Source organism: Camellia sinensis, chromosome 6 (assembly GCF_055761805.1).
Source record: "Camellia sinensis isolate YWXY chromosome 6, ASM5576180v1, whole genome shotgun sequence".
Lineage (NCBI taxonomy): Eukaryota > Viridiplantae > Streptophyta > Magnoliopsida > Ericales > Theaceae > Camellia > Camellia sinensis.
The window spans coordinates 139,200,215-139,227,021 of record NC_138966.1 but is presented as its reverse complement, the minus strand read 5'-3'; the positions used below and the strand labels follow the sequence as shown (position 1 = coordinate 139,227,021).

Genomic DNA, 26,807 nt, shown 5'->3' with positions numbered 1-26,807 from the left:
AAATGAAAAATATATACATAGAACTGCACCAAATCTAATCATCTGTGCTCATAAGTTCATGGCCTTTCTAATCGAGTTTTTGGAAACAGAAATGCAAAATGCAGTCACCAAAAGCTACCAAAAATCAACAATCCCTGAAGACACAAAGATGAAACCATCATGATCCTCAACTGTATATAAAAATGTGTCATTAATTAGATGATTTAGGATGAATGTGTTTTGATGGGATATTGGAATCAGACTATTTTCAGATTATGCAAGCCACCTCAATTATTAAATTATAAGCTCATAAGGATTTTACAATGAAGCGGTGGAATGTATCATTTCCCCAAATTATACTCGCAAAAAAATAATCATCCTCCTAGTCCTTCCAAAGCCCAACTTTGTTTGATATGCCTTAATTTCAATGCAACTAGCTAATCCTTTCTCTGTCAAGAAGAACTCTCTAGCCAGTTGTAGCAATAAGGAGTTTCTTGCAACTAAGGTTTTAAATCCTATTTTATGGAGCACTATAAATACCCAATACCTTGGATACATGGTTGCTTACCCAACAAGATCTAAACTTTTAATTCAATTTTTATTTTATTTGTTTACATGTAAATTTTTTATTTATTTTCTGAATAAACAATTAGGGCATGAAAAGCATCCAAAATCATTATGTTCCATTTAATTTAATGAAATATATATTTAGTGTACTTAATCACAAAGTCAGTCAAAAAATGGATCTCGGTTTTATTTTTTAAAAGATTGAATTTTGGTAGACCTATAACAACTAATAAAGGGTTAGCATTTTCTCCACACCCTTTTTGCAATAAGTCAAAACTCAGATTTATATTGTCATTTTCCAAACTAATAAAGTAAGTCATTTTATTGACATTGTAGTGTCAGTTTCTCCAAACTAATGAAGTAAAAAAATCATCATTTAGTTTGTCAATAAACTAATCATTTTAGTCTGAAATTTATGGACAAACTAAAATCCTTCCACACCCTGTTGCTAGACCTAAAACAAACTAACAAATTTTGGTACATCACATTATCGCATAATTGTGTTCACTGGCACACCTAAATAAAAATGCTGTGGCTATGAAGTGTCTGATAGTCTATAATAACAAGTTCACTAAGCCTGAGATTTATGTGTACCTGAGGTCAATCAAGGGTTAGCATTTTCTCTAGTAAATCCAGTGCATGACGGTCAAAATTGCAAAGCAATATAAGAATTATGGATATCAAACTTCTTGCACTAAAATGGACACCAAAAAATCCAAGTCTAACTAACAACTTCAATTTGTATACTTACTGTGTAAAAACCTCCCTCACTCGCCTCTTCATCGGCCTTGTTGGCTTGAACTTGTTATACCAGGGAATCTTGGAAACCCCAGGCCAAATAATCTCATCTGGAGATTTGCATAGCTCAAATATCTTATTCAATTGTTCAGGCTGTGGTAAATATTCAACAAATAGAACATTGCATTAATTATACATAACCTAGATGAAACTTAAATTCTATGAATTTTTCATCTTCAACACCCTGTTCCAGCTGATTACAAACTAAACCATTAAAGTCCTTCATCTTGGTGGGGTTGCAATATTTTATCAGGGCTTTAAAAATATGTCAAATAATAAAGATTTCTTTCATCGCTAGGCTGGTGAATGTAGATATAGATCTTCTACAAGAAACTAAGGTGGCAAGGATAATTGGGGTACAATAAATGCATCTGCATTAAATAATCTAAAACTACATAATTTGTATTAGCACTTAAGATGCATAAAAACTAAAGAACAAACACAATTAAAACATAAATGTCTAAAAAAATAAACCTGACCTAAAAATGATCAAGAAAAGGCCATAACAAGGGCACACATTTAATCTTGATGGAGCTTCCGTGGGTGATGGAGATGCTTTAAAAGTCCATAACTTGTCAATCTTGAACCAGAACAGGGCACACATTCACAAATATTCACTAGTATGTATGCAGAATTTTCAAAAAAGACTGGAGAAGTTAACGCAATTAGATTCAATATTTGATTAAGAAACACAAATAGAAGTCCAAAACATTGAAATTAGAATGTAGACCAAATCAGAATCCAAAACCTAAAATCTATAGGCCATAATATAACATATCTCTAAAAATCCAAAACCTAACTTCTCCATTTCTTTTCAATGAAGAGCTTGACAAGTGTAGATTTCCAAAAATCCAATACATACATACACAAATTGAAAGAGAGAGAGAGAGAGTTTACTGACTGAATAAGATCTTGGAGCTGTTGAGCGCGAGAGCGAGGGTTAATGCCCTTACGGAGGACATTGTCGTGCATATGATGTTTTTGGACTCGATCTAATCGTTCACCCATCTTACATCCTCTGCTGTCAGCGAGATCATTTCTCTTCCAGACACGACGGCTCCGGCGGTGGTTAAGGCTGCGGGAGAGGGGCAAGAACAAGAAAGAGGAGGAGAAGGAGAGAGATAGGACAAAGAAGAAGGTCGTGGCCACAGCAATAGTAGCCGAGAGCTCCAGAACAGGCACCAGAGAGGGAGACGGACGCTAGAGAGAGACAGACAGAGAGGCGTTGGTTTGTTTGGTTTGGAAACCAAATATATATATATATATATATATATATTACACCGTTAGCGACTAAAATTTTTAGTCGCCAATTAATTTATTTTATTTAACCCTCCAGAATTTGAAAGGTTTCCCGCCAAATATTTTAGCTTTTTGGCGATTAAATTTTTTTGTCATTGAAAGTATGTTTTTGGAGACCAAACTTTTGGTCGCCAAAACATAAAAAATAATTTTTTATTTTTCGTTCGGCGACCAAATGATTTTAGTTGCCAAAACTCACTATATAGCGACTAAAATATTTTTTGTCGCTAAAAATATGTTTTTGGTGACCAAACTTTTGGTCGCCAAAGATAACAAATAATTTTTTATTTTACATTTGGCGACTAAATCGTTTTTAGTAGCCAAAACTCAACATATGGCGACTAAAATAAATTTTTTGTCGCCAATTCTAGTATTTTTAGCGACTAAATTTTTTTGTAGTCGCCAATAATTAATATACCCTGACTAAAAAAAATTAGTAGCTAAATATTGTACTTTTGCTGGCTAAAAAAATTTTTGGTCGCCAAATCAATGACTTTTGGCGACTAAATTTTTTTTAGTCGCCAATTTTGGTCGCCAAAGGTACATTTTGTTGTAGCGAATTAGTGGAAACTGCCAGTCCAAAAATAAGAAAGGAAGCTATTCATTAAAACATAGTGAAATATAAAGGGAGTTTTATGTATCAAAAAAAAAATCTATACTCTTTTGTGTGTGTGTGTGTGTGTGTGTGTGAGAGAGAGAGAGAGAGAGAGAGAGAGAGAGAGAGAGAGAGAGAGAGAATCTGCCAATGCCACATTGCAAATTTCAATTTTAAGACACCAACAGGATCCATAAATTTATCAGGTGTAGTTACAACTAACCCACTCTTCAATATTGGACCTAACGAAGCACTACTGCAAGCTCATTTGTTCCTTCAAGTGTCAAGATAGTTCTCAGAATGATTGTTCTTGTAATATATTAAATGATCCGCTTGGTGATTTCATTTAGTATAATTGTTGGGCCCCTCAAAGTCAGATAAAAATAAGTAAAACGAAGAAAGCTTCTTTAACCTTCCATGTCCTGATAACCTCCTCAAGCAGTAATTTGTGCAAGAATAAAATTATTCTTGTAATTTAAAAAAAAAAAGAAGAAGATATGTATGGGAATCACTTATTGTGCTTGCAGTAATTGAAGCAAACAAATTAAACAAACTTACCAAGGAATCCTGTATAATAAGAAAGTGGCACATCTATATTTTGAATTTTAAATACGCTCTCTGGCTTTGTAATGACGCTATTCTCTTCCCATCCAGTTCTTCCCCAAGCTAAGTCATCTTTCTTAAGTTTGGATGTCCAAAATCCAAAACTCTAGCCACTCCACCTCCATTTATAGGCTGCCCAAAAAAATTAACAAGAGAAGTCACTTGCAATCAAAAAAAGAAAAGTCACTCATTCAAGCTTGTGATTTCTCAAAAGACCACACAAATTCCTAAATATTGTATCTAAATTGAGGTTGAGGGAACAAAAAGGATAAGAGGAAGGCCAAGCATACAAGTTGATTTAATAAAAAGAAAATTGTGCCCTCGATTTAACCATGATACAACATTGGAAAAACCTGACACTTAGGAGATGTTGACTACACTAGTTGGAACAATTAGTTTGATACGTAGTCTTAAAAAAAAAAAAAAAACATTTCAAAAAGCCCATCTTAAAAGCCCTTGCAAAATTCTAAGGGCAAACTTCACTTTACCACTTTTAGTTTGGGCATGTGTCGTTTATTGCCTAACGTTTGAAAATAACCACATAACTCCCACATGTTTTGTAGACTAAAATGCACTACTAATTTTTCCATCAAAGATGACAAAAGGTCAGAGTCACACACCCTGGAGAGAGTAGGTTAATTTTAAAGATGAAAATATCCTCTCTATATCTTCAAATTTACAAAAAATGCCATTTCTTCCATTTTTCTATTGTTTCTCTCTCTACACCTTTCTTCATCGACCATTAGCACATCCTCTCACCAGTTCTTATTCTTCTACTCCTCCTGCATTTGCACAGCTCTGCCTCATCAGTTCGCAAATCCTTAATAATAATTAATTTTTTCACCATTACCATAACAACAATAAATCCTTCACTATTTATATATATATATATATATATATATATAACTTCTCCCACAACAATTTCAACAGTTCGATACCCTACACCAGACAATTTTCAGTCTTCAATTCCACTTCCTTTCTTGGCAACCCTTTTCTCAGAATTATCACAGAACGTTGTGGAGAAGGAAAGTATGAATTATAGCCTAAAGTCTCTCCTTCTCCAGCAAATCCAAATTAATTATGCAAACAACTCATGCTTGATTTGACATGATATTGTTGAAATCATGGAATTATTTACTATTGTTATTTCCTTTCTCATATGTTGTAATTCTATATATATTAGAATGTTCTGTTTTTTTTTTTTTTTTTTTTTGATAAATATATATTAGAGTGCTTTGTTTTGGAATTCGTGGTGTGTTTTTTGTCAAATTTTCTGTCTTCACAGAATATTATATATATATATATATATATATATAGTAAGGAAGCATCAATGGGGCCTAGAAAAAAATGAAAAAAAAAAATGATGAAGGTTGGGGATGGAAGAAGAGACGACTGGGATGGGAGATGGGGTGGCAGCAATGGTTGGAGATAGGAGACGAGGCACGGTGATAGTCGGGGATTGGAGAGGAGACGACAGTGATGGTCAAGGATGGCAGAGGAAGCAACGACGATGGTCTGTGAGGGAGGGAAAAGGGTGGCTGGTCATGTTGAGGAAGAAGACGAGGTCTTACTGAAGAAGGGTGGCTGGTCATGGTGATGAAGATGAGGTCTTACTAAAGAGAGGAAGAAGACAAGGCAAAAAGGTCAATTCATATGTTCTATTAATAGATATTAGTGTGTATTTTGGTCCACAAATCATGTGAGGTTATGTGGTTATTTCTAAACGTTAGGAGAGTAAACCACACAACTACAACAAAAATAGTCTTTAGAGACGAAAACTAATGACGAAATTTTTTTTTTTGTCACGAAATACATATCTTTTAATGACGAAAATCATATTTCGTCTCCAAATGTACCATTTTTGGAGACAAAAATAAAATTTCGTCACCAATCTAAATCATAATAAAAAAATTAGGTGACGAAATTATTTTTTGTCATTATTTATATTTTTTTTGTCACCAAATATTTTCCCGGAGGTGCCAAAATTTTGAGACTTTTGGTGACGAAAAAATTGGTCACCAATTATAAAATTATTAATGCTGAATATATTTTTGTCACCAATAATTTTTAATATTTTAATATCATTTAGTGACAAAACGATTTTTGTGGCCAATATTTTTATCTTTGGTGAAGAAATAATTTTGTCACCAATAAATAATTTAGTCACTAAATATTTTAGGGGGAAAATAAAAAAAATTTGGCGCCTTAAACACGCACAATAATTTCTCGGTTCAAACCTATTTCTCTCACACACACACGTTATACTCGGTTCAAAACTATTTCCCTCACCGCCGCTGCTACCATTGCATCAACCCACCGCCGACAGCTCTCACCGCCGCCGTTGGTTTCTCTTACCCTTGCTGCCGATCGTTAGCCCCTCATTTCCTCACCGCCGTTGCTGTGCCGATCGGAGATCACCACCGTTGTTAGTCTCTCTCTCTCTCTCTCTCTCTCTCTCTCTCGATGCTCCCTCTAATGTATTTGTTTGATGTATATGCTCTGTATACATATGAAATATGCTCTATATACATATAAAATATGCTCTGTATAATGCTCTGTATATGCTCTGTATACATATAATGCTCTGTATACAAATTCGATGTTCCAATTGGAAACCGAAAAAAAAAAAAAAAAAAAAAAAACCTAATGGAAACCTGTTTTGAATTGGATTTCTCTTAGGTACAAACAATGATGTGCCTGCTGGATTATCAATAGATCGGCAATTGATGCTTTAATTTTTTATATATTAAGTTATAGTGATTACTGGTGTAATTTATCCCTTTTTTTCATTTATGTGCACATACTGGTATGTTTAGTTCAATTGGTGCTTGTCTATGATGTAGATTGTTGTGGGTCGGAATGGGACTGAAATGCTTACCAATGTGTCTGGTGAAGTAACTAGGTATAGCCTCAGTTTTGAACCAAATCATTTCTTATTGGAGTTCCTGTAAATTCTTCTAATAGATAAAAAGTTTGATTATTTCATATTTGTAAGGTTTTTATCTATGATTTAACCTATCATTATTGTGATTCTGTGTTGTAGTCATTTGCAAGGGATGTTCGCTCGGACAATTAGGCTTCTTGAAGCTGGATTGAAGCCAGTGTAATTTCATTCATTTACCTCTCCTATATTTTGCTCATTCTTTTTTGGTAAAGTTTGTTATTTGCTAAATTACTTCAACCCTGTCTCAGATATGTTTTTTATGGAAAGCCTCCCCATTTGAAAAAACAAGAGCTTGCGAAACGGTATATTTTTGATGGTTTTTTTTTTTTGGTTACTTCTTTTGGACGTGTGGAGAAGACCACAAATGTTTGATTACTATGATTTTCAAATGGTGTACTCTTTCGTACAGACACTCAAAAAGAGCAGATGCTACTGAGGACTTGAACAAGGCCTTAGTGGTAAAATGAATATTCCATGTAAAACATTCCATTATAGCATTAACTGTCTTTTCTATTATTTCCCTTTTCCCCTTTCTATTTTCATTTTGCTGTAACCTGTTTTTCGCTTTATTTTTACATGAAAAATGTCATGCAATGTGCTTCCATTTTCATTGTAGACTGGCAATAAGGAACAGATTGAGAAATTCAGTAAACGAACAGTAAAGGTGGGTTTTTGCAGAGTCCTCCCTTCCACCATTTGCAATGTTTTTTTTTTTTTAATCAGCTTCTATAGTTTGTTCATTATTAAGGCCCCCAACATCATATTACTTAGTAATCTTGTCATTATTGTCAAGAGCATTTTAAAGATTGGGACATTGAAGAGTATTAGCACATTTGTCTTTTGTTTGGTGGATACTTTTATAGTCAACTGCAAAATTTGAGCTTCTCCTTTCTATTTTGAGAAACTTGTCAGGGATATAGGTAGATGCCCTTCATTTATGTGGGAACCTTCAACCATGGTGGTGTATGTATGATAGTTATTTGGTCTAGTGTTCTGGTCATATTTGATGATTAGGGGTTAAAGCCTTCTTTGTTCCTTCATGGTCTTGAGATAAAGCTTCAAACCTAGAATTTAACTCTTTTGCCATCGAACAATTGGTTAGAAGATAATAGGATTTTGGTTTTTGATACCGAACTGAAGATAGACAAATTACGAAAATTGGGATTAAGGCTGCCTATAATGAGAATTTATTTGAAGCTTTTGATGCTTTGTTTGATGCCTTGTGCAACCATACCATGGGTAATTTCCAAGGATTTTTAGGTTGAACAACCCAAAATCCAACCCCAAAATCCTCCCCTATTGAGACCCTAATAAACCCAAACCTCTTTCCCTACCTTCTGGCCATCAATTTAACTACAAAACCAAAAGTTTGGCCATTGCTTTAAACTACAAGTACTCAGAAAATCTTGCAATCTGAAAGTTTGAAATTCAAGCCTAATTTGGTTCTTCTTTACCCACAACCGAACCCTACAAATTTCTTTGTATCATTTAAACCAATAAATCTACACGCTTTTATTCATAATGTCATGCTTTCCATCATAAGCTGTTCATGATGCTGCTATATTTTGAGTATTCAAAGTTGTCCTGCATCACCAAGACATCATAATTTCTATTCCCTTCACAGGAACCATGTTCCAGGGTGCATAAGGGCTTTTGTATAACCATGTTTAATGAGTAGCTAACACTCAATAATCAAGTTATAGATATACTCTCACCTCTCCATAGTGTATAAACAAGTTCTAAACATCAGCAAAGCACTAGATGTAGCTAACTTGCATTCTTTCTTCTTTTTTTTTTTTTTTTGTGTGTGTTTCATTTTTTTGCAAATTCGAGATTTGATATGGACATGTTTGGTAATTTGGAGGGCAGATGGTAGCTCATTTTGTGTTTTTGTTCATATTACCTTACATGTATTTTGGTTGCGTTGTAAATTTTCTATTTTTGTTGGTATTACAGGGCATGTTGGGTAATCTGCCCTTGATATTTTATTTTTGTTGATATTAGTAGACATGTTTTTTGTTGGATATTAGGAGATTTGTTTGGTAATCCGCATGCGGTTGATATTATATTTTTGTAGATATTAATAGACGTTTTTTGTGGATATTAGGAGACATGTTTATAATCCGCATACAGTTCATCTTGTATTTTTGTGGATAGTGCTGAAATTCGATTGTGATGTTTATGAAAATGAACAGATTTCTGTATTGATTTGTAATAGATATTTTATTGAAGAGGTTATTGAAATGCACAGAGAATCGTTACTGAAAAGAAAAAATTTCAGAAGAAAATAGTATCCCCATTTTCAAAATTTTTAATTTTTATTAGTGACGAAATAAAACATGTCGCTATTAGTTTTCAAAAAACATGACGAATAATTTTGTCACTAATGATACAATACCAAACAAATAATTTCGTCACATTCGTTAAATATTTCGTCGCTAAATTGAAATATTTGGTGACAAAATCTTTTTTGTCATTGAAGAATTTTTTTTTCTGCTCATTTTAGTGATGAATTTTTTTGTCACCTTAATCCATATCGTTGGTGAGGAAAACTTTCGTCACTAAAATATACTTGGTGATGAAATATTTCGTCGCGAAAAACAATTAAAATAAAATATTATTTAGTTTTGGCGACGAAATTGATGTTATAGAGGACGAAAAATTCAACATTCGAAGACGAAACACTTCGCCGCCAAAAATCAAAAATAGGTGGCGAAACTGTTTTTCGTCACCAGGTACTTTTTGTGACGACGTATAGGCCACGAACGTGGTGACAAATTTTTTTCGTCGCAGATCACTTTAGTGACGAAAATTTGATGTTTGGAGACAAAATCAGTCTGTCACTAAAGGTTTTTTTTGTTGTAGTACTCAAATCCTAGGGGTAAAGTGAAGTTTCTACAAAATATAATCATTAGGGAATTAGTGCCTTTTAAAGTTGTAAAATAACTCTGGAAATTGCAGAATGTTTGCAATGCCTAAAAGGGCATAACTTAGACAAATTCATATTTGAGAAAATGAAGAAAAATCAAAATCCATTTATTCACCTCCACGCAAACACACAAAAAATTAAACATTATGAAAAAATTATTGGCTAAATGAACAAACAGAATTTCTAGAGATGCTTCGGAAATTATGTCACATCATCAAAATAGAAAGATGTAAGATCATCTAAGAACATCTCCAATCCTTCATCAATTTTTTCATCAAATTCAAATTTGATGAAATAATGACCAAAAAGTATGCTCCAATCATTTTTTCAAATTTGTATCAAATAAAGGTTGAGGCAAAGTTTTCCTCAAATCAAGGATGAATCAAATCCTCCACCAAATTCTCAACATTCATATTTTTACTCAAATTTGATGAAAATTATAAAGAAAGTAAGGATCGGAGATTATTTTCTTTCATCAAAAAATGGTTTTTCAGGATAAGTTCGGAATTTTATTAAAAAGATTTGATTTGATGAAAAAAAAGGGAGTGTAAGAATTGAAATATACCATATCAGATCAAACTTTTATTCAAATTTTTACTCAAATTTGATTGGAGAGAGAGAGAGAGGATTGGATGGAGATGCTCTAATAAATATTCAACATAGTTAGAACTCTAAAAAATAAATAAATAAATAAATAAATAAAATAATGGGAATCATACAAAATATTTGTGATGATACCGTAAGTTCTAAACATGGTGAGACCAGTATGCTGAATTGGACAGCAATTTGAGAGTTTTTGTTACAATAGTTTTGTAATTCCCCCAAATTTTCAAGAGCCTTATAATAATCATCCAGATCATCCCATCAAATAGAAAACAAGAAAAAGGGCATCATCAACAGTTGGGATCATGATAAAAACACACAAATATAAAATTCAACATATCCACTCCTTCAATTCCATTAAAATAATGGTAAATTATAAACAAGCTCCCTAAATTTTATTTAAATTACAAATTATTCCTGTGATTCTAAAAATTATATGTCCCAAGATTTTTAATTTTATAACAAATAAGTCATTTTATTAATAAATTATCAAGTTAATTAACAGTTTTTTATAATGTTAAAATTTTATTTCAATTAATAATTCAGATAATTTTATTATTATATAGGTGGACAGTTAGAAATTTTCACTTTTTCAATTAATTCTACTAAATAAATTTTTTTAATAGAAAATATTTATAATTTTTCAAATTATAAAAAAAATTAAAATAATTCATATTTTAAGAATATATTTATAATTTACCGTTAAAATAATTATTCAGAACTTGAAACGAGGCAAAAGGACATCAACCGACAGCCCTGCTGTACAGAGTATTACCGAAAACACCTCCAATTTCATCAAACAATCTAGATCTTCCAATCAAATGCTTCTCAATATAATTCACATACATACATACATATATATATATATATATATATATATGTATATAGTTTCAGAATTGACTTACAGAACCAGGAGTGAAGGGCTCAACGTATCTCTCTTCCAACTTCCTCATGCGACCACGCATGTAAGGATCCCAAGACAAGTAGAGATTCTTGACCAGAATGGCGTTCTTCGAATCCTCTGGAAGCTTGAGGAGAATGGTACCAGTCTTCACCACCATGTCCGACTCTTTGGGGAAACCACTCACGTACTCCTTCAGAATGATCTGTTTGTTGCTCACTTCCTCTCCCAGCACCGCCATAGCGCTCTCTCTCTCTCTCACAAACACAATGGAAAACCCTAGAGAGATTTGATGATATAGATATAGATATAGAGATATAAGCGTGTATGTGTGACTCATCACTGAACTGTCAACCGTTTCTAAAGCCGATCTCGCATTTTCTTCCATTTTCACGTTTTTTTTTAAAAAACTTTTTTTATTATTATTATATTCCATTTTCACGTTAATAATGTGCTTTGTAGTGCAAAAAAGCGAAATGCTCTTTGTGTGCAAGACGCAAAATGATTGACAGTTATAAATTGTGAACTATAGAGGATGTGGGTCTTATTTATTTGGTGTGATGTTTATTTTTTATTTTTTTATTGTCAATAGAGTTCTGATTACAACTCTATTATTAGAGTTTTAAGGCTCCGTTTGGTAAGACGGTCTGTGGTTATTTTAGTCATAACAAATAAAATATCATATCCAATCTATAATTATTATATTTTTCTCTCACAAAAAAAGTTAAAAAAGTCAAAAATCAAAAAGTCCTTCCCAAACCAAGCTTTTTAGCCGATGCTAAAATAACCAAAAAAGTAAAAAAGCCAACGCACTTCTCAAACGGAGGCTAAATCACTTTTATTTGTAATACTCACCCTAAAATATTACATAGGTTGAATATAAATTTAAGTAAATTTTTAAAAATTTATATGATTTTATAAATTTACGTTAATTTATATTTAATTTATATATTTTTGTAATATTATTTATATGAATTTATAAAAATTTATGTAATTTTATTTTAAAATTTTATACACACCAAAAAATTGTCTTATGAAAAAATAAAATCAAATAAAATGTGACTGGTATAGGTCTGATTACATAACCTTTAAAAAAAATATTATATTTATAGTGAAATTTAAAATGTGTGCATCTAGGGATGACATTTTAAACCCAGCCCGACGGGGACCCGATCCCCCGACCCCGATTAGAATAGGTTTTCTCCGAAAATTATCCCTATAAGGCCGGGGATGGTATTAAAAATTGAATCCCCGACTGTTTTCGAGCTGGCGACGGGGATAGGTTCCCCAGCCTCGGCCCCGCCTCGAATTATCCTCTCATAACTTCCCGAATATTCCCCATAAATATATATGTTTGACTCTGCCTCTCACTCACAAACATTTTGTTTCTCTCTCTCTCTCTCTCATAGTCTCAACCCCTCTCTCTCTCTCTCTCTCTACACAACTGCTCTCACGGCGTCCCCGTCGTCCCTCAATCGCCGCTCTCCCTTCTCCCATTACCGCCGATCGCCGTCGTCCCTCCATCGCTGCTTTCTCTTCTTCCCATCGCTGTTGTCCGTTGTCCCTCATTCCCATCGTCGCTGTCCTCTTCTCCCATCCCCATCGTCGTCGTCCCTCCTCTCCATCACCGCTGTCCCTCTTTCCATCATCGTCAGAGTTCGTTGCCTCTCTATCGCAACCGATTGTCGGCGTCTCTCTCTCTCAATGTGTTAGATTTTTTATTTTTTATTTTTTACATTTGAGCTCAGATTTGTTCTATCTATTGAATATATATGTTAAATCTGGTGTTGAATATATATTTGAGGTCAAAGCTGTTGAATATATATTTGAACTCAGAGCTCAGATCTGTTGAATGTACATTTGAGCTCAGAGTTCTGTTGTTGTTGTTGTTGATGATGATGATAAACAGATATGATTGTTATTGATGACGCTGAATATATATGTTGAATCTTTGTTGTTGAATGTATATGTTTGTTGTTGTTTTTATTTTTTATTTTGGTCGGGAAATTTTTGGGGCTGGGGAAACCCAATCCCCGTTAGGGAGCGAGGAAGGGGGCAATAGTAGACTCCCCGTCGAGGATCGGGGTCGGGGACGGAGAAATTTCTGCCATTGGGGATCGAGAACGGGAAGTGTGATCCCCAACCCCGCCCCGGCCTGTTGCCATTCCTATGTGCATATGAAAATTATTTTAAATGAGATTATGCTATAGTGATTATTATAATTAACTAAGGTAAAGGTAAAATATATGTATAATAATAATTAAGGTAATCATAGGCTTGGTAGGATGATAATTATCACCAAAAAAAAAAAATGAAAAAGTCTAGAAACCCAGACATATTCATTCAGGATTTTTTTGGCAAGTACTTGTATGATAGAGATTAAAATTTATATAATGTGACGTCTATAGGGTGGGTATTTGTATGATAGAGATTAAATTTATATAGTGTGACATTTATAAAAAAAATAAATCTGAATGAAAAAATGATAATTTTAAATAATTTTTTAGTGATATTTTTTATTGAATGATTTCCCTATATTTGTAGTATTACCAAAAAATAAATAAGCCTGGTAGAATGATGATTGAGCGACATTTTGGAAAAATGAATATAAGTCAGCTTTTTGCTTAAAAAGTCAGCTTTTTTGAGCAACAAACCATTTGGAAAGATAGATATAAATCAACCTGAGAAATTATCAAAATACCCTCACTTTTTTTTAGTAAAATGATAATTTTATAATTTTTATAAATGATGTGACATCATATTATAATAATTTCAAAAAAAAAGTTAAAAAAAATTATTTATTTAATACTTTTCAAATTTATTTATAAAAAAATAAAAAAAATCCTAAAATAAACAAAAAAAAAATTAATTGTTTTCATCTTCTCAAACACATCCCTTATTTTGAGGACCGAACAATGTGTGGATGGAACGTTAAAAAAAAAAAAGAAAAAAAAAAGGACTGTGTGGATGGACGATAGAGGATGTGCCAAATGTATTGTTACAACTTGTGTCTTGGCGGCACCCCCTAAAGTTTGTCAGTGAAAATTAAGTTTGTATAATGTGAAATTTATATATAAAATAAATTTAAATTATAAAATGATAGTTCTGAATAATTTTTGAATAATTAAGTCTGAATTTATAGTGGTACTATTAAAAAAATATAGAAAATGACAAACTCAATAGAAAGCTTAGTCCTGAAGAAAAAAAAAAAATTTTGCTTCAAAAGACTATCTATTAAGAACTTATTCATATTTACATTATCCTAAACTTATTAATTTTTGTTACTTTATATCTTAGTCAAAAAAATTAAAAAATTAAGGATTAAAAAAAAAATTTGAAAAAATATTAACAAAAGGGCTCCTAAAAAACCAAAAAACTTATTGATATAGCGAATTATTTAAAATTAATTGATGATTGTTTTCTAAATGTGTGAATTGTATATAAAATATTATTAATTATAGTTATTACTTACAAATTGTTTATGGAAAAAAAAAACATTTTAAATTTGAAATTTATTAAATCATACATTTAGTGACACATATCACAAGAAAAATTAAATGAGTTTGGTTGATGAGTTGATTAATAATTTTATAGTTAAAAATGCAGAAGTTTAAAAAATCAACGGTGGTGTAACATGCACCAATTAATATACTAATTAGTATACAAACACTAGCTATGACATTATTATTGACTCCACTTATTAATCACATTACAAATTTCAAAAATCTCTTAAATTATGTCACATCATCAATTAATAAACTAGTTAATATACTAATTTGTGCATGTATTATTCAAAAATTAAATAAAATTTGAATTACCAACTAGTCTTATTCTGCCAAAAAATATTCAAAAATCAATTCATGTTAAAATTTTACTTTGAAGCGTTATATGTATGTATGTGTAAGAGCCTTCATAACTTTTTTTTTGAGCTTAAGAGGCTTCATATTAGAAAGCTGTTTTTGGACCCCAGAAAAGGGCTCCATTCTCATTATTATTATTATATAATAAATACTACTTTATTATGCACTTTTTTTTTTACTATTTTTTAACTTATTATATAATAAATACTACTTTATTATGCACTTTTATTTTTATTTTACTATTTTTTAACATAAGATTACTCCTTAATACTTTTAGTTTAGAAAAATACTAGAGAGCCCAAATAAATTACCAAATGTTCTATCAAACCTGGGACACACACATGTGATTTGTATGTAAAAAATCTAGAAATCCCCTAGATGTTGATTTGTGATTATGTATCAATTTTAAGCAGTAAACAACAATCAAAATCAAACAATCAAGACAAATCGACACAATGATTTTACGTGGAAAAATCACAATTGGAGCGCCTCCAATTATAATAAAAAATCACGGGCAAAAGGTACAAAACAATCCACTAAGAAGATATAAAGAAATTACACAAGTGTTCTCTCAATTACCTAGCGAATTCACGTCCGAATTGAACTGACCCCAATGTGCCTCTTCCAACCCCATCTTTACCTCGGAATTGTTTTGCCCAACGTTGAATCCACAACGCCGATGTCAAATCACGATGATGACCCACTCTAGAATCCACCAAAGCATCAGGCTCGAATTCTCTAGAATCCACCGAAGAACAATTCTCTCTTTTGTATAAAATAAACAAATAATCTTTTGATATATACTACTTAAACCATGAGTTGAATACTCAATCAAACATCAAAGAAAACTAGCAAAATAACTCCAGATATAAACCTTAATATCTAAGAAGAAGATCTGGAGAAGTAATCCTGGATTTAGACTAAAACGCATATTTATAGAAATTTGTTCCGCGATGCTCGCTCGAGCGAAGACTCTCTCGCTCGAGCGAGAAACCAAAAACACGTGGCTTTCAAAAGTGGCTTTGCTCGAGCCATGAAACCTGTGCTCGAGTGTACAATAGTCCTTCTCAGGTTTTCTATAGACGCAGCCTTCGCTCAAGCGAGGACTCCATCGCTCGAACGAGCAAGGGTGGACAAGCAACTTCGAATACATTTTTACATTTTGCTTTGGGGGCGCTGCCCCTCGACCCCGCCTGGGCGCTGCCCCGGACCCGCCAAGTGGCGCTGGCCCCTCGACCCCTGCGAGCTGACCGAGCAGCTCGATCCCCGTCATAGTCAACGAAGTGGCAATTTTGAAAGAATTAACATCACAAACTTCTCTGCAAGGCACAATTCAGGGTTGGATTTGCATCTAAAACACATAGCCACTGAAATAAAAAAGTGCGAATACAAGTACAATTGAAAGGAGTTTTGTCAAACGGGATTGCCAATAATAAAAACCTAACAGTATGAGTCCCACACCCATGTAAGAGGTTTGGTAGAACATTTGGTAATTTATTTGGAGTTCCTTTATCCTACCTTCATGCATTAGGCGGCAATAATGTGTCTGAATCTACAGAGGGTAAAAATACAATTATGTCCCTACTTTTTATTCCTTTCTCTAACACAGATATATCACAATAATATATCCTCTCACCCAAAAGTTCCCTTTTCCTTTTCCAACCTGCATTCGTCGTTGAACAAGCAAGATAGTCCCTTAGTAGGAGAAACAAGTCCACTCTGTCATGCTCACACCAACGACTGCATCCGTCGCACCCTTCACCGTGCAACATTGCCACAGCTATGGGAAAGTCTGACATCGACTCGATCGCGTGACCATAGTAACCGACGGCTATCAGACCATCCGTCACCCAGATCTACGCCACTGCTGACCAGGTCTACACCACTCCGGCCCGTTTCCCCCTAACTACATGGTAACATCTCTTCCATGCAAATGAATTTTCTCATTTGAACCAATACTGTACAGATCCCCCTTTTGTCTAAGCAAAGCAAATCAGTACATAACAAAAGAAAATAACCTGTTATTTTTCTTTACTTATTACAAAATATCTTTGAAGCACCATCAACAAATAACAGAGTTTGAGAGATAGGAACTTGACCAGATCTCCACTATCCCTACTCACGGTTTGTTTTCTGCATAGAATGTTCGGTACTGTAGAAGAAATTTGATAAGATATAGAAAGGTAAATAAAAAATACAAGATTAAAACTTGAAATATAGATTTTTATTATAGCATATTTGACATTCTCAGGATAATGCAATTCATGTCAACATTAAAAACTTACATCTTATTCCTGAAACATTCATTAACAGGATTCATTCTAGGATCCCTGTACCAATCAGGTAGAGAATCTCCATGTATGGAGTGTTGATGAAAATCAATCTCACGCAGCTGGGGAAGGTGTGGTAGTATATATATATATAAAGTTAAGTTGCAGTCACTGCTAGTTTATATATATATATATATATATGTGTGTGTGTGTGTGTGTGTGTGTGTGTGTGTGTGTGTGTGTGTGTGCGTGTGCGTGTGCGTGTATACACACACTGACACACATACAGTGTACTTACACTAGCTGTGACTTCCTAAATTGTTGTTTGGAGAGTGAAAATTGATATGCCAAGTGGTCAGTGCTACGAGAGTGCTCCGACCCTCCTCGGCGCAAGCTGTGGAGTAGCGTATGTGGAGGACTTTTAAGGCCTGAAGACCTGCGTTTCTAGTTCCCCTAATTCGAAGCTTAGGATCCTTATTGTCTCCGATGTTTTTCGTACTTTCTGTATTGCAATTTCTGTGTTTTTTTCTTCGATATTTGATCTGACCACTTGTTCATTTGGTCTGCAATTGAGTCTTTTTCCTTAATTTCATTACAATCGGTATTGGGTCATACATTTATGATACATAGCTCATGTTTGTCTGTATGTAACTGTACCTGAATTGGGTATTTTTTTGTTATCATTTTTTAATAGTTTTTACATTTTTTATTAAAAAAATATAATATTTAAGGTTAGTTTGGGAAGAACGTTTGTAGTCTAATTTTTTGGCCATTTGTCTAATTTAATTAGCTCTGTTTGAGAATTTTTTTATATGTTTTTTCATTTTTTTTCAATTTGTTTTCAATTTTTTCAATTTTTCCATATATACCACAATTACTGTTGCATTGTAGTAGGCAAATGGAGCAGTCCCAAACGCAGTCGACGCCTTCCAAAACTTTGCGTAAGCGCGGTAGTAAACAGATGCAGCAGTAGTCTGCAAATGTGCATAAAGCAACTTGGGACTCTGACAGAGTGCGGATTTTCTTGCAACTTGTTATCAAAGAGTTGGACGCTAGTTTCAAGGGGAGCTTCCATACAATGACAATGCATGGATATAGAGTTGTCTGCAAGGCCTTCCAGGAGTGTACAAACAGGGTGCATGACGTCAAGCAACTGCAAAACAGGTATGCGTTTCTAAAAAAGGATTGGCAGTAGTGGTCACGGCTGATGGAATGTAGACATGGGCCAACCGACATAAGTTATAATGAAGTGACAAGTTTGATACAAGCATCTGGCAACTGGTGAGTGCATTATGAAAAGGTAGCATTTCCAAATTGATTTACTTACGTCCAACATGATACTCATGCATATATTAGAAGCATTATTTTATGTAACTATTGATTAATATTTTTATTTGAGCAAAAATGATGAAAGCCTTATCAGTCATTATATTCAATGAAACGCAGTGTCAATTGGTTGGGCAGACAAATTAATGAAAGATAGATTGCAAATTTCAATTTTTTGGGGGTGAGCTTTATGAGTTTCATTGGCCATGTACTACTACTGTATGACTAATGTTAGACACCCATTTTTCGCCCCAAGTAGCTTTGTTATACTTGCCAACTTCGCTCTCCATCTCTCAGCCCCCCCTTCAATGTCTAACTGTTTTGTGAATTTTTTTGAAGTGTTTTATGAGTTTGTGTGGGCAAGTACTTCTGTTAGATGTTATTTGGACTCCAAATTGCATTGTTGTGGGTGTGAGTGTACATGCATGTATGTGGTTAAATTAGGACCTATTTTGGACTCCAAACAACTTTATTATATTATCGACGTTGGCAAGTTGCCAAGCTAGTTTTAGTCAAAAAACTCTGTCTCTAGTACTTCTGTCTGGGTGTTTTTGTGGTTATGAATGTGAATGGGCATGTACTAGTAGTGTTTTCCACATATTGCAAACTTTGGGATCTAAAGCAACTCGGTGAGGCTTTTTTTTTTTTTTTTTTGAAAAGTTCATAAATAGGAAAATAAGTCCATGACTTGTGTAGGTTTTTCGCTTTAAAAAATTCATATAAAAATGTGCTGCATCTTTAACTTTTTCAACATTTTAACCCCTTCATTCTGATTATACATCTTAGAATAGAAGTTCTCTAAATAAACCTCACAGAGTTTATCCGTTTCAACTTTGGGTAGATAAATAAATTGGACTTCAAAGCCATATATATTTCAGTCTACATAGCAAAATTTAAATATAAATGAGTCATGCTTTGTCACTTCACTTCTATAAATTTCTTCTCTCTTCTGTCTTCCTTACTCAATTCTATGGCACAATTGAATAAGGAAACATAGTTATGATTGAAGCAAACACAAAATATATTATTGACTGCATTGGTTTAATTTGACTAGAACATTGAAAATGAAATATTAGCTACACATCAGACATAGGAGTTCAATTGAAACACCAACAGGCACACAAAACATGTGGCATACACACTTGTAGGTGTCACCCCATTGAACCCTAGGATTTTAAATTTTTAAACTTTTGGGTGATAGATGTTTCAATAAGGAAACATTTCAGGATGTTCCATCCAAAATGTTTGCAATCTAAAATTATGCAAGGCAGTACTGTATTGTAATTGGGAGGAATAGAGCCTCATTTGTCTGCAAGTTCAGTAAAGGTCACTAACCAAAACGTGTGTTCTTACATATGTATCATATGTAAGAACAGTACTGTATCATATTCATATTCAGAGTTTTAACTATCATCCTGGATAGATAGAAGTTCATTTGTCAGTAAAGTAGCATGTTTGCAATAGTTAATTCCTAGTGAGACTAATAATGACCATAGTTAATTGACAAGCCATCTCCATGACCACTCATCAAAAGGGTGCACCAACTCATTACCTTCTTCTGAATCAATATGACAATGACATCATCTCAATGACAATGACATCATAAATCGAAACCATCTAATCTTGAACCAAATATTTGTTACTTAAAAGGATGTCAATTTCATGAATTTACCTCATCAATGAAAAACAATCAGACATGCCTGAATTGTTTTGATGTAAGTACCATTGTTTATGCATTTTTGAATTGGCATCATAGTTGCGAACAAATAAAAGGAAAATGGAACATAGATATCAAGGGTAGAACCTAACATTACAAAGCATGTTGAAAAACTCCTTAAGAGCCCAAACCTGAATAAATTGGAAGGAAGAAACATCAACCAATATTAATAAGCATCTCTGGATAAACAACGAAAGCTAAGAAGGGACAGGATGGGAAGAACTCTCAATTCTCAAACAAAATAAAAAATATCAAAACAAAATATTAATATTGACCAAAGTGAGCCTGCAACGCGACCTCTTCTGCTGTTTTTGTATCTTTTATAATATTCGTGACATTTGGGGCATCCAAAACCTCTCTCAAGCTATGCCTGTATAAGAAATGTTTGATATTCAGATGATGTAATGATTTCTGTTGTACAAACTTTGTAGAATAGTAAGATATAACTATTTTGTTATACTCTCAGCCTCAAATAATTAGTATAAGGAAGGAACCTTCCAATTGCAACACTGTAAGATGTTGAAGACAATTTTAGAATTTAACAAGATTAGTTTTTTTTTTTTTTTTGGTATGACTTAGCAGCAGGTTCACTCACACACCATGAAATACAAATATTTCAAATCCTATGCTATAGATTTTGTCACCATTGGCATCTAATCCTGTGCAATTTTTTAGGTTTTTCTTAGGTTGACAAGAATGCAATCAAGTTCAAAACGAAACCGTTGGAGCACATGGACCTTATGCGAAGGGTGTATGAAGGCGCTATGGCAACCGAAAAATATGCATGGACACCAGGTGCAACGTTCGAACCTATCGCAACCGATTATGGTACTTCGCCGATGGATGAAGAAGATTGCGAGGACAGCAGCGGTTTGCCCCCTTTCCAGCCTGCCGCGCAGCGTGAAGACACTGTCCACTACACTTCTGCACCAGAGGATAACACGCCGGTGACCGTACACGCTACGTCGTCTGCAATTAACACTGATGACACACCTACAAGTGACGGGAGTAAATGCAAATTTAGTCACATGACACACCCACAACGAAAAAAAGGGCAGAGTAAGGGAGCTTCGCTGTTGGCGAGTAGCATGGAAAACCTAGCATCTTCAGTTAAATTACAACAACGAGAAGTCCGCGTGCGTCATGAATACGGAGATTCGACACAGGACCTCATTGACAAGTGTATGACAAGGTTGTACTCGCTGGACGGGCTGGATCCGCAAGACCCACTAATTGTTTTTGGTTTGACGATACTGGACAACCGGGCAAATCAGGCCATAATGGTGCGGATTCTGACAGACGCGGCTGTCATTAGCTAGCTACAAATGAAGAAGTCCCAAAGTATGGGTGGCCCATTAGCGGCAAACTCCGGAATGGGTGGTGGCTGGTTCTGAGACTGTGCAGCATTTCTCTCATGTTGCAACCTGTTTGTTTGCTGCTATTTTTTTTTTTACCTTTCGAATAAACAGTGGGCCATTTTTTCTTCCTTCCAAAAAACTGTGACATTGTGCATGGAATTTTTAAGACTTTATCAATCGCTTGGTTTGTGTGATGATGTTGATGTTGTAGTACATGCTTGTAGTTGTTTGGTGAAAAAGGTTTTCTTTGGCCATTTGAGTTGCAATTTGTATATTTTGCATTATGGGAATCTCAGCCTAGATTGTATTGGTGGGCAGCCTCAATGTATTACATGTTTTTTCTCATGTCTTATTTCAGGGAATTGCCTTACATTTTTTTTTATTCATACAGGAAATCTATTTTTTGATATTGTTGTGATAGTAGATAGAATTTTTTTTTTTTAAATGAAAGGATATGTGATTGTTGACACAGTTTGTCCAACAGAAGAAACTTAGTTCTTACAACTTCAACTTTTGTAGTTGTATTGACAATAAAGCTTTTATTAAAACAGATACATATTCATCTGATAGTCATAAAGTGATTAAAAGTTGGTATGAGGTTTTGTTATATTTGTTTTTCCCTTCCAAGTGGTGTGTAGATTTGTGGTAATAAAAATTTGAGTGTTTAGGGTGATAGGGACAGGGAGAATGGTGTTTTGGTGTGGGAGAAAGGAATGGAGCCTTTGGGACATTGAAAGCTAAAAATAAGCTGTGGAGGACTGCTGGTTATAGATATAGTTCTGGATGACTGTGGAGGACTGTTGGTTATAGCTGTGGAGGACTGGGGAGGACAAATGCTACAGATTATAGATATAGTAATAGAGAAAATATTAAAGTGTGGCAATTGCTAGTTTGTCTTCTAGTTGGGGGAGGATTTGATGTGTCAAATGTTAACAAAGTAGATGCTAGCCTTAGAGAGAATAAGGATGTAGGTGTTGCAGATTGCCTGGAGAGAACCAAGCGTGCTGCACTTTTCATTATGGGAATCTCGACCTGTTTTACTACTTTTTCAGTGCATACTTTCAACAGGTTTGTACATATTCCTCCAGATTTTTGAATTATTATATTTATTTATTAAAATTTTTAAATCCACTTCACAGAACTTTAAGCTCACAAAAAAGTATAGTGTGCCAAACTAGAACTCCTCTGTTTGGTTGTGCATTTTTGTTTTTGATTTTTTTTTCTTTTTTATCTTTTATTATTTTTTTTGCTTTTCAGATTTGCAACAGAGCTGAAAATTAAACAAAAAATTGATATAATTTTGAAAAAAAACATCATTAAGGATTAAAAAAAAAAAAAAGTCAAGGAAAAAACTGGAGTTGCCCACACTAAACTGGAGTCCTCCATATTTTTTCAATGATCATTACAGATAAATATATATATATATATATATATATATATGTACTTATTTTTTTTTAATTACTGAAACATTTAAAATTGTAAAATTTATTAGAAAACCCATTGTGGTGTTGATGACACACCTACACTATGCTTTGATTCCCTATTTTTTGCAGTTTATAATTTTCCTTTTTGCCATTACATTTTTCTTCTTCGACTGTCTTGAAGACTGGAGTCCTCCAAATTGGTTTTTTTTTTATCTTTGTTTTCAAGCATAATTTTGTTCCCAATTAGTGCTATTTTTTTTTTTTCAGATTTTTTTCTCCCATTAAACCGTCTTACTATTTTTGTAAATTTATGTTACGTGTGTCTGCCAAATTAAATAGTTGACTATAAAATATGAACAAAAGGTAGATAACACAAAAATTATGCAACATAACAAAATAGAATTTTCTGAATACTGTTTTTTAAAAATTATACCAAAACAAGGTGTCTATATATATATATATATATATTTTGGGTGCACAACATAGACTTTTCTGAACACAAATAAATTTTTTGGGTGAACCAAAAAAAGGGAATCATAGACGTAAGCCCCTTTATCCTTGTCCCAACTCTCACAAGCAAGTGTAGACATGAAATGCAGGAAAATGTACCCACCACCACCTTGTCTCATCTCTTCTTTCCCTTTTCATTTGTTTATATTCTTGTTTGTTGACACTGTGGTTCTCTCTCACACTCCCTCTCCCTTAAAATCTTCCACTTTCCATAGTTTTTGGAGAAGGTGTGTGCTTACATTTTTACACATCACTCATTTAGATTGTGGAAAATTCTTGTAAGTCAAACTCGTAGCGACCGTCGTATTGCCTTCAATTTTTGCATATTTTGCGTTCCATTTTTTACAAATGGAGGACGATGCTGGTCCTAGTCACATCGTGCACAATAGTACATCCCGGGAAGCTGTCATTGAAATTGCACAGGAAATGGTGGTCGAAACTGATCACAACTTGATAGAGGCGTAGAACAGTCTAACTAGATATTATTACAACCATTATCACAAAGTCCCTCGAAATACATCAATACTTTTGGGACGTTTATGGATGTCTGAGTTGTTTAATGGGCACCAAGGCCGGTTTGAAGATGCTGTCAGTATGTCCGAACCAGTCTTCTTATTGTTATGCGACGCGCTTCATAGTTTTGGGTTGACACTGCCACAACGGGAGCATGGCGTTCCGTTGGAAGAGAAGGTAACCATTTTCATTTGTGCATTGTAGGGAATGTCTGGGAAAGATTTGCAAGAATGGTTCCAACACTCAAAGGAGACATTGTCACACAATTTCCATGAGGTTATGCAAGCTATGATACCGTTCACATCGGTTCATAGTAAGAGTCTTACGCCAGAGCAATTGCAACAAGGGGGCCACCCACATCTACGATCGCAACGGTGGTATCGGCCATTCAAGGTGACACTTTCCATAAAATTTTAAATATCACAGAGCCGACATATACCCTGAATTTTTATTTATAGTTTCTGGAAAATGGTGCGTTGTGTAGGACTGTATCGGTGCACTAGACGACACGCACGTGATGGCTCGTGTCTCACAAGAGTACGCCACTTCGTACTATGGCCGGAATGGCATGCCAACCCAGAATATACTGGCCGTATGTGACTTTGATTTGTGTTTCACGTTTGTGTCAGCCGGTTGGGACGGGAGCATGCACGACAGCAGGGTGTTGCACTTTGTCACAACCGAGCCTAAACATCGCTTCCCACAACCCGCACCTGGTAAAAAATATTAAACATTTAATAAGGTAGTATAATTTAAAAATAATAGAAAACAAATTACGACATCATACTTGCTCTCGTACAAAAAATTGATAAAATTACTATTTCCAGCTGCTAATTGATTTCAAATTATGAATAGTCATTCATAATAATAAGGAAATAAACAATATTATAAACATATCGGTACGATTGATTTCATATTTTCTTCAAGTGTACACTTCTTGTATGTATTTTATTTGATACAATGAATAACATTTCAATACTGGTAATACAAACAAAATTCGTAAGTGTTGGTAGTGTTGCTGCTTTACAATGTGCTCAATGTAGTCATGCAAGTGCAATGTAATTTCTTCCCTCAAATAATTTCCTTCACTAATGGCCACATATTTTGCTTGCATGTACATAACATATTTGTGTCAACATTTCATCATCATCAAATTGCAAGTGCCAACAACCAACATGTCCACATGATAATGCGAACATACACAGTATCATTTTAAAAAAATTTGTAAATAAACAAATTTCGAAAATAAATTAATTCGAAAAAATTTTATTTCGAAAAAAAATATTTAAAACTACAATTTACAAAAAACAGAAATGTAATTCAAAATTGTTGTATTTGACAAGACAATTTATTGACAAAAAAGCAGTTGAAAACAAAATAATTAGTAACGCAATAATAGAAAAATTATTGTTTTGGGAAAAAAAAAAAAAACTGAATGGAAAGAAAAAATATTTCACAAAAAAAAATGTAATTGGAAAATCAGTATTTGAAAATCAAAATTAATTGAAAAAAAATTACTTGCAAGAAAAATTATTTGAAACAAAAAACTTACTTGAAAAAAAAAATTTGTTACTAAAAATTTTAAATGTCAGTTTAAAAACAATGTAAACTCATTTTTTGACACTACGTTTTTTCCTCAAATTATTGTAGGTGACAACTATTTATAAACCAAAAAAACTATTTTCGAACGATGTTTTATTGGCAGTAATTTTGAGTTTTGTAATTATAAACTGCAAACTGACAACGAAATGGTTACCAAACAGGCAACAGTGAATAACATTTCTGTGTTCGTTGCAGAAAAATACTACTTGGTGGATTGCGGCTATAGCAACAAGACAGGGTACCTAGCCCCATACTAGGGGTATAGGTATCACCAAAATGCCTATCGGAATCGAACACCACAGAATGAGTTCGAACTATTCAATAAGGCACATTCGTCATTGCGTAGTTGTATCGAGCGGACATTCAGTGCCTAGAAGTCGAGGTGGGGGGCATTGCGGAATATTCAGAAGTTGAGTTTCTCTAATCAGGTGACCTTTGTATGTGCGTTGATGGCGTTACATAACTTCATGCGCCGATAGAGTCAAATTGATGAGGTCACGCTAGCTATCCCAGACAGCATCGAATACGTGGTCCCGAAAATGCCCGACCACGATGAATACACACGGGTTGCTGATGTGATTAAGGAAGGGGACTCCAACCCCGCAATGGCTACTATAAGATCGAACATTACGTACCAACTCAGACAGCAACTGAACACGAATATTTGAAACAATAATGTTGGTTAAATTTATAATGTGTGTAACTGAGCTTCAAATTTATATTATCATATATTTATAAAAACGTTTGGTTTTAATATTTTGATGTCTTCGGTAAATTACATTGTGAACGAATTTTATTTATACAGGAAATATGTCCAATCATTAACATATAAAATACATGAAGGACGTATGTCCAATAATTTTGTGATTCTTTTTTTAAAAAAAAATTAGATGCAACTTCCATAAACAAAAATCTGTGTCGAAAAAATTTGAAAAAACACATAACACAAAAATAATGCAATAAATTTGTTTTTGCTTGTTTGAATTTTTAATACTTTTCAGCAGGAACT

General features: G+C 33.8%; 1 protein-coding gene and 1 pseudogene across 4 annotated transcripts in view; one reads left to right on the top strand and one right to left on the bottom strand.

Annotated features, from left to right (window-relative positions):
• Window positions 1-11,645, bottom strand: part of LOC145793626 (2-alkenal reductase (NADP(+)-dependent)-like) — a 103,269-nt pseudogene extending 91,624 nt beyond the window's left edge. The window contains exon 1 of the transcript XR_014333901.1: window positions 11,223-11,645. The product of XR_014333901.1 is annotated as a 2-alkenal reductase (NADP(+)-dependent)-like (transcript). The remainder of the gene's footprint in view (window positions 1-11,222) is intronic.
• Window positions 6,116-8,811, top strand: LOC114278972 (flap endonuclease 1). 3 transcript variants are annotated; one of them, XM_082874852.1, is made up of 7 exons: window positions 6,116-6,266; window positions 6,685-6,743; window positions 6,885-6,944; window positions 7,034-7,087; window positions 7,195-7,243; window positions 7,402-7,449; window positions 8,612-8,811. In XM_082874852.1, exons 2-7 carry the CDS (start codon window positions 6,712-6,714, stop codon window positions 8,753-8,755), a joined length of 387 nt encoding a protein of 128 aa, XP_082730978.1. In that variant the 5' UTR covers window positions 6,116-6,266; window positions 6,685-6,711; the 3' UTR covers window positions 8,756-8,811. The 3 variants fall into 3 exon arrangements, 2 of the variants coding, with proteins under 2 accessions (XP_082730978.1, XP_028076924.2); XM_028221123.2 differs by lacking the exon at window positions 8,612-8,811 and having other exon boundaries at window positions 7,402-8,441; XR_014333140.1 differs by lacking the exons at window positions 7,034-7,087; window positions 8,612-8,811 and having other exon boundaries at window positions 7,140-7,452.
• Window positions 11,646-26,807: the final 15,162 nt, after the last annotated feature.

What these genes read in the sequence shown, in the direction of transcription:
- LOC114278972 (XM_028221123.2), top strand. Translation starts at nt 6,712, where the DNA reads ATGCTTACCAATGTGTCTGGTGAAGTAACTAG. An exon ending in GAAGCTGGATTGAAGCCAGT is followed by an intron (nt 6,945 to 7,033) that starts GTAATTTCATTC and finishes ACCCTGTCTCAG; the next exon opens with ATATGTTTTTTATGGAAAGC. An exon ending in AAACAAGAGCTTGCGAAACG is followed by an intron (nt 7,088 to 7,194) that starts GTATATTTTTGA and finishes TCTTTCGTACAG; the next exon opens with ACACTCAAAAAGAGCAGATG.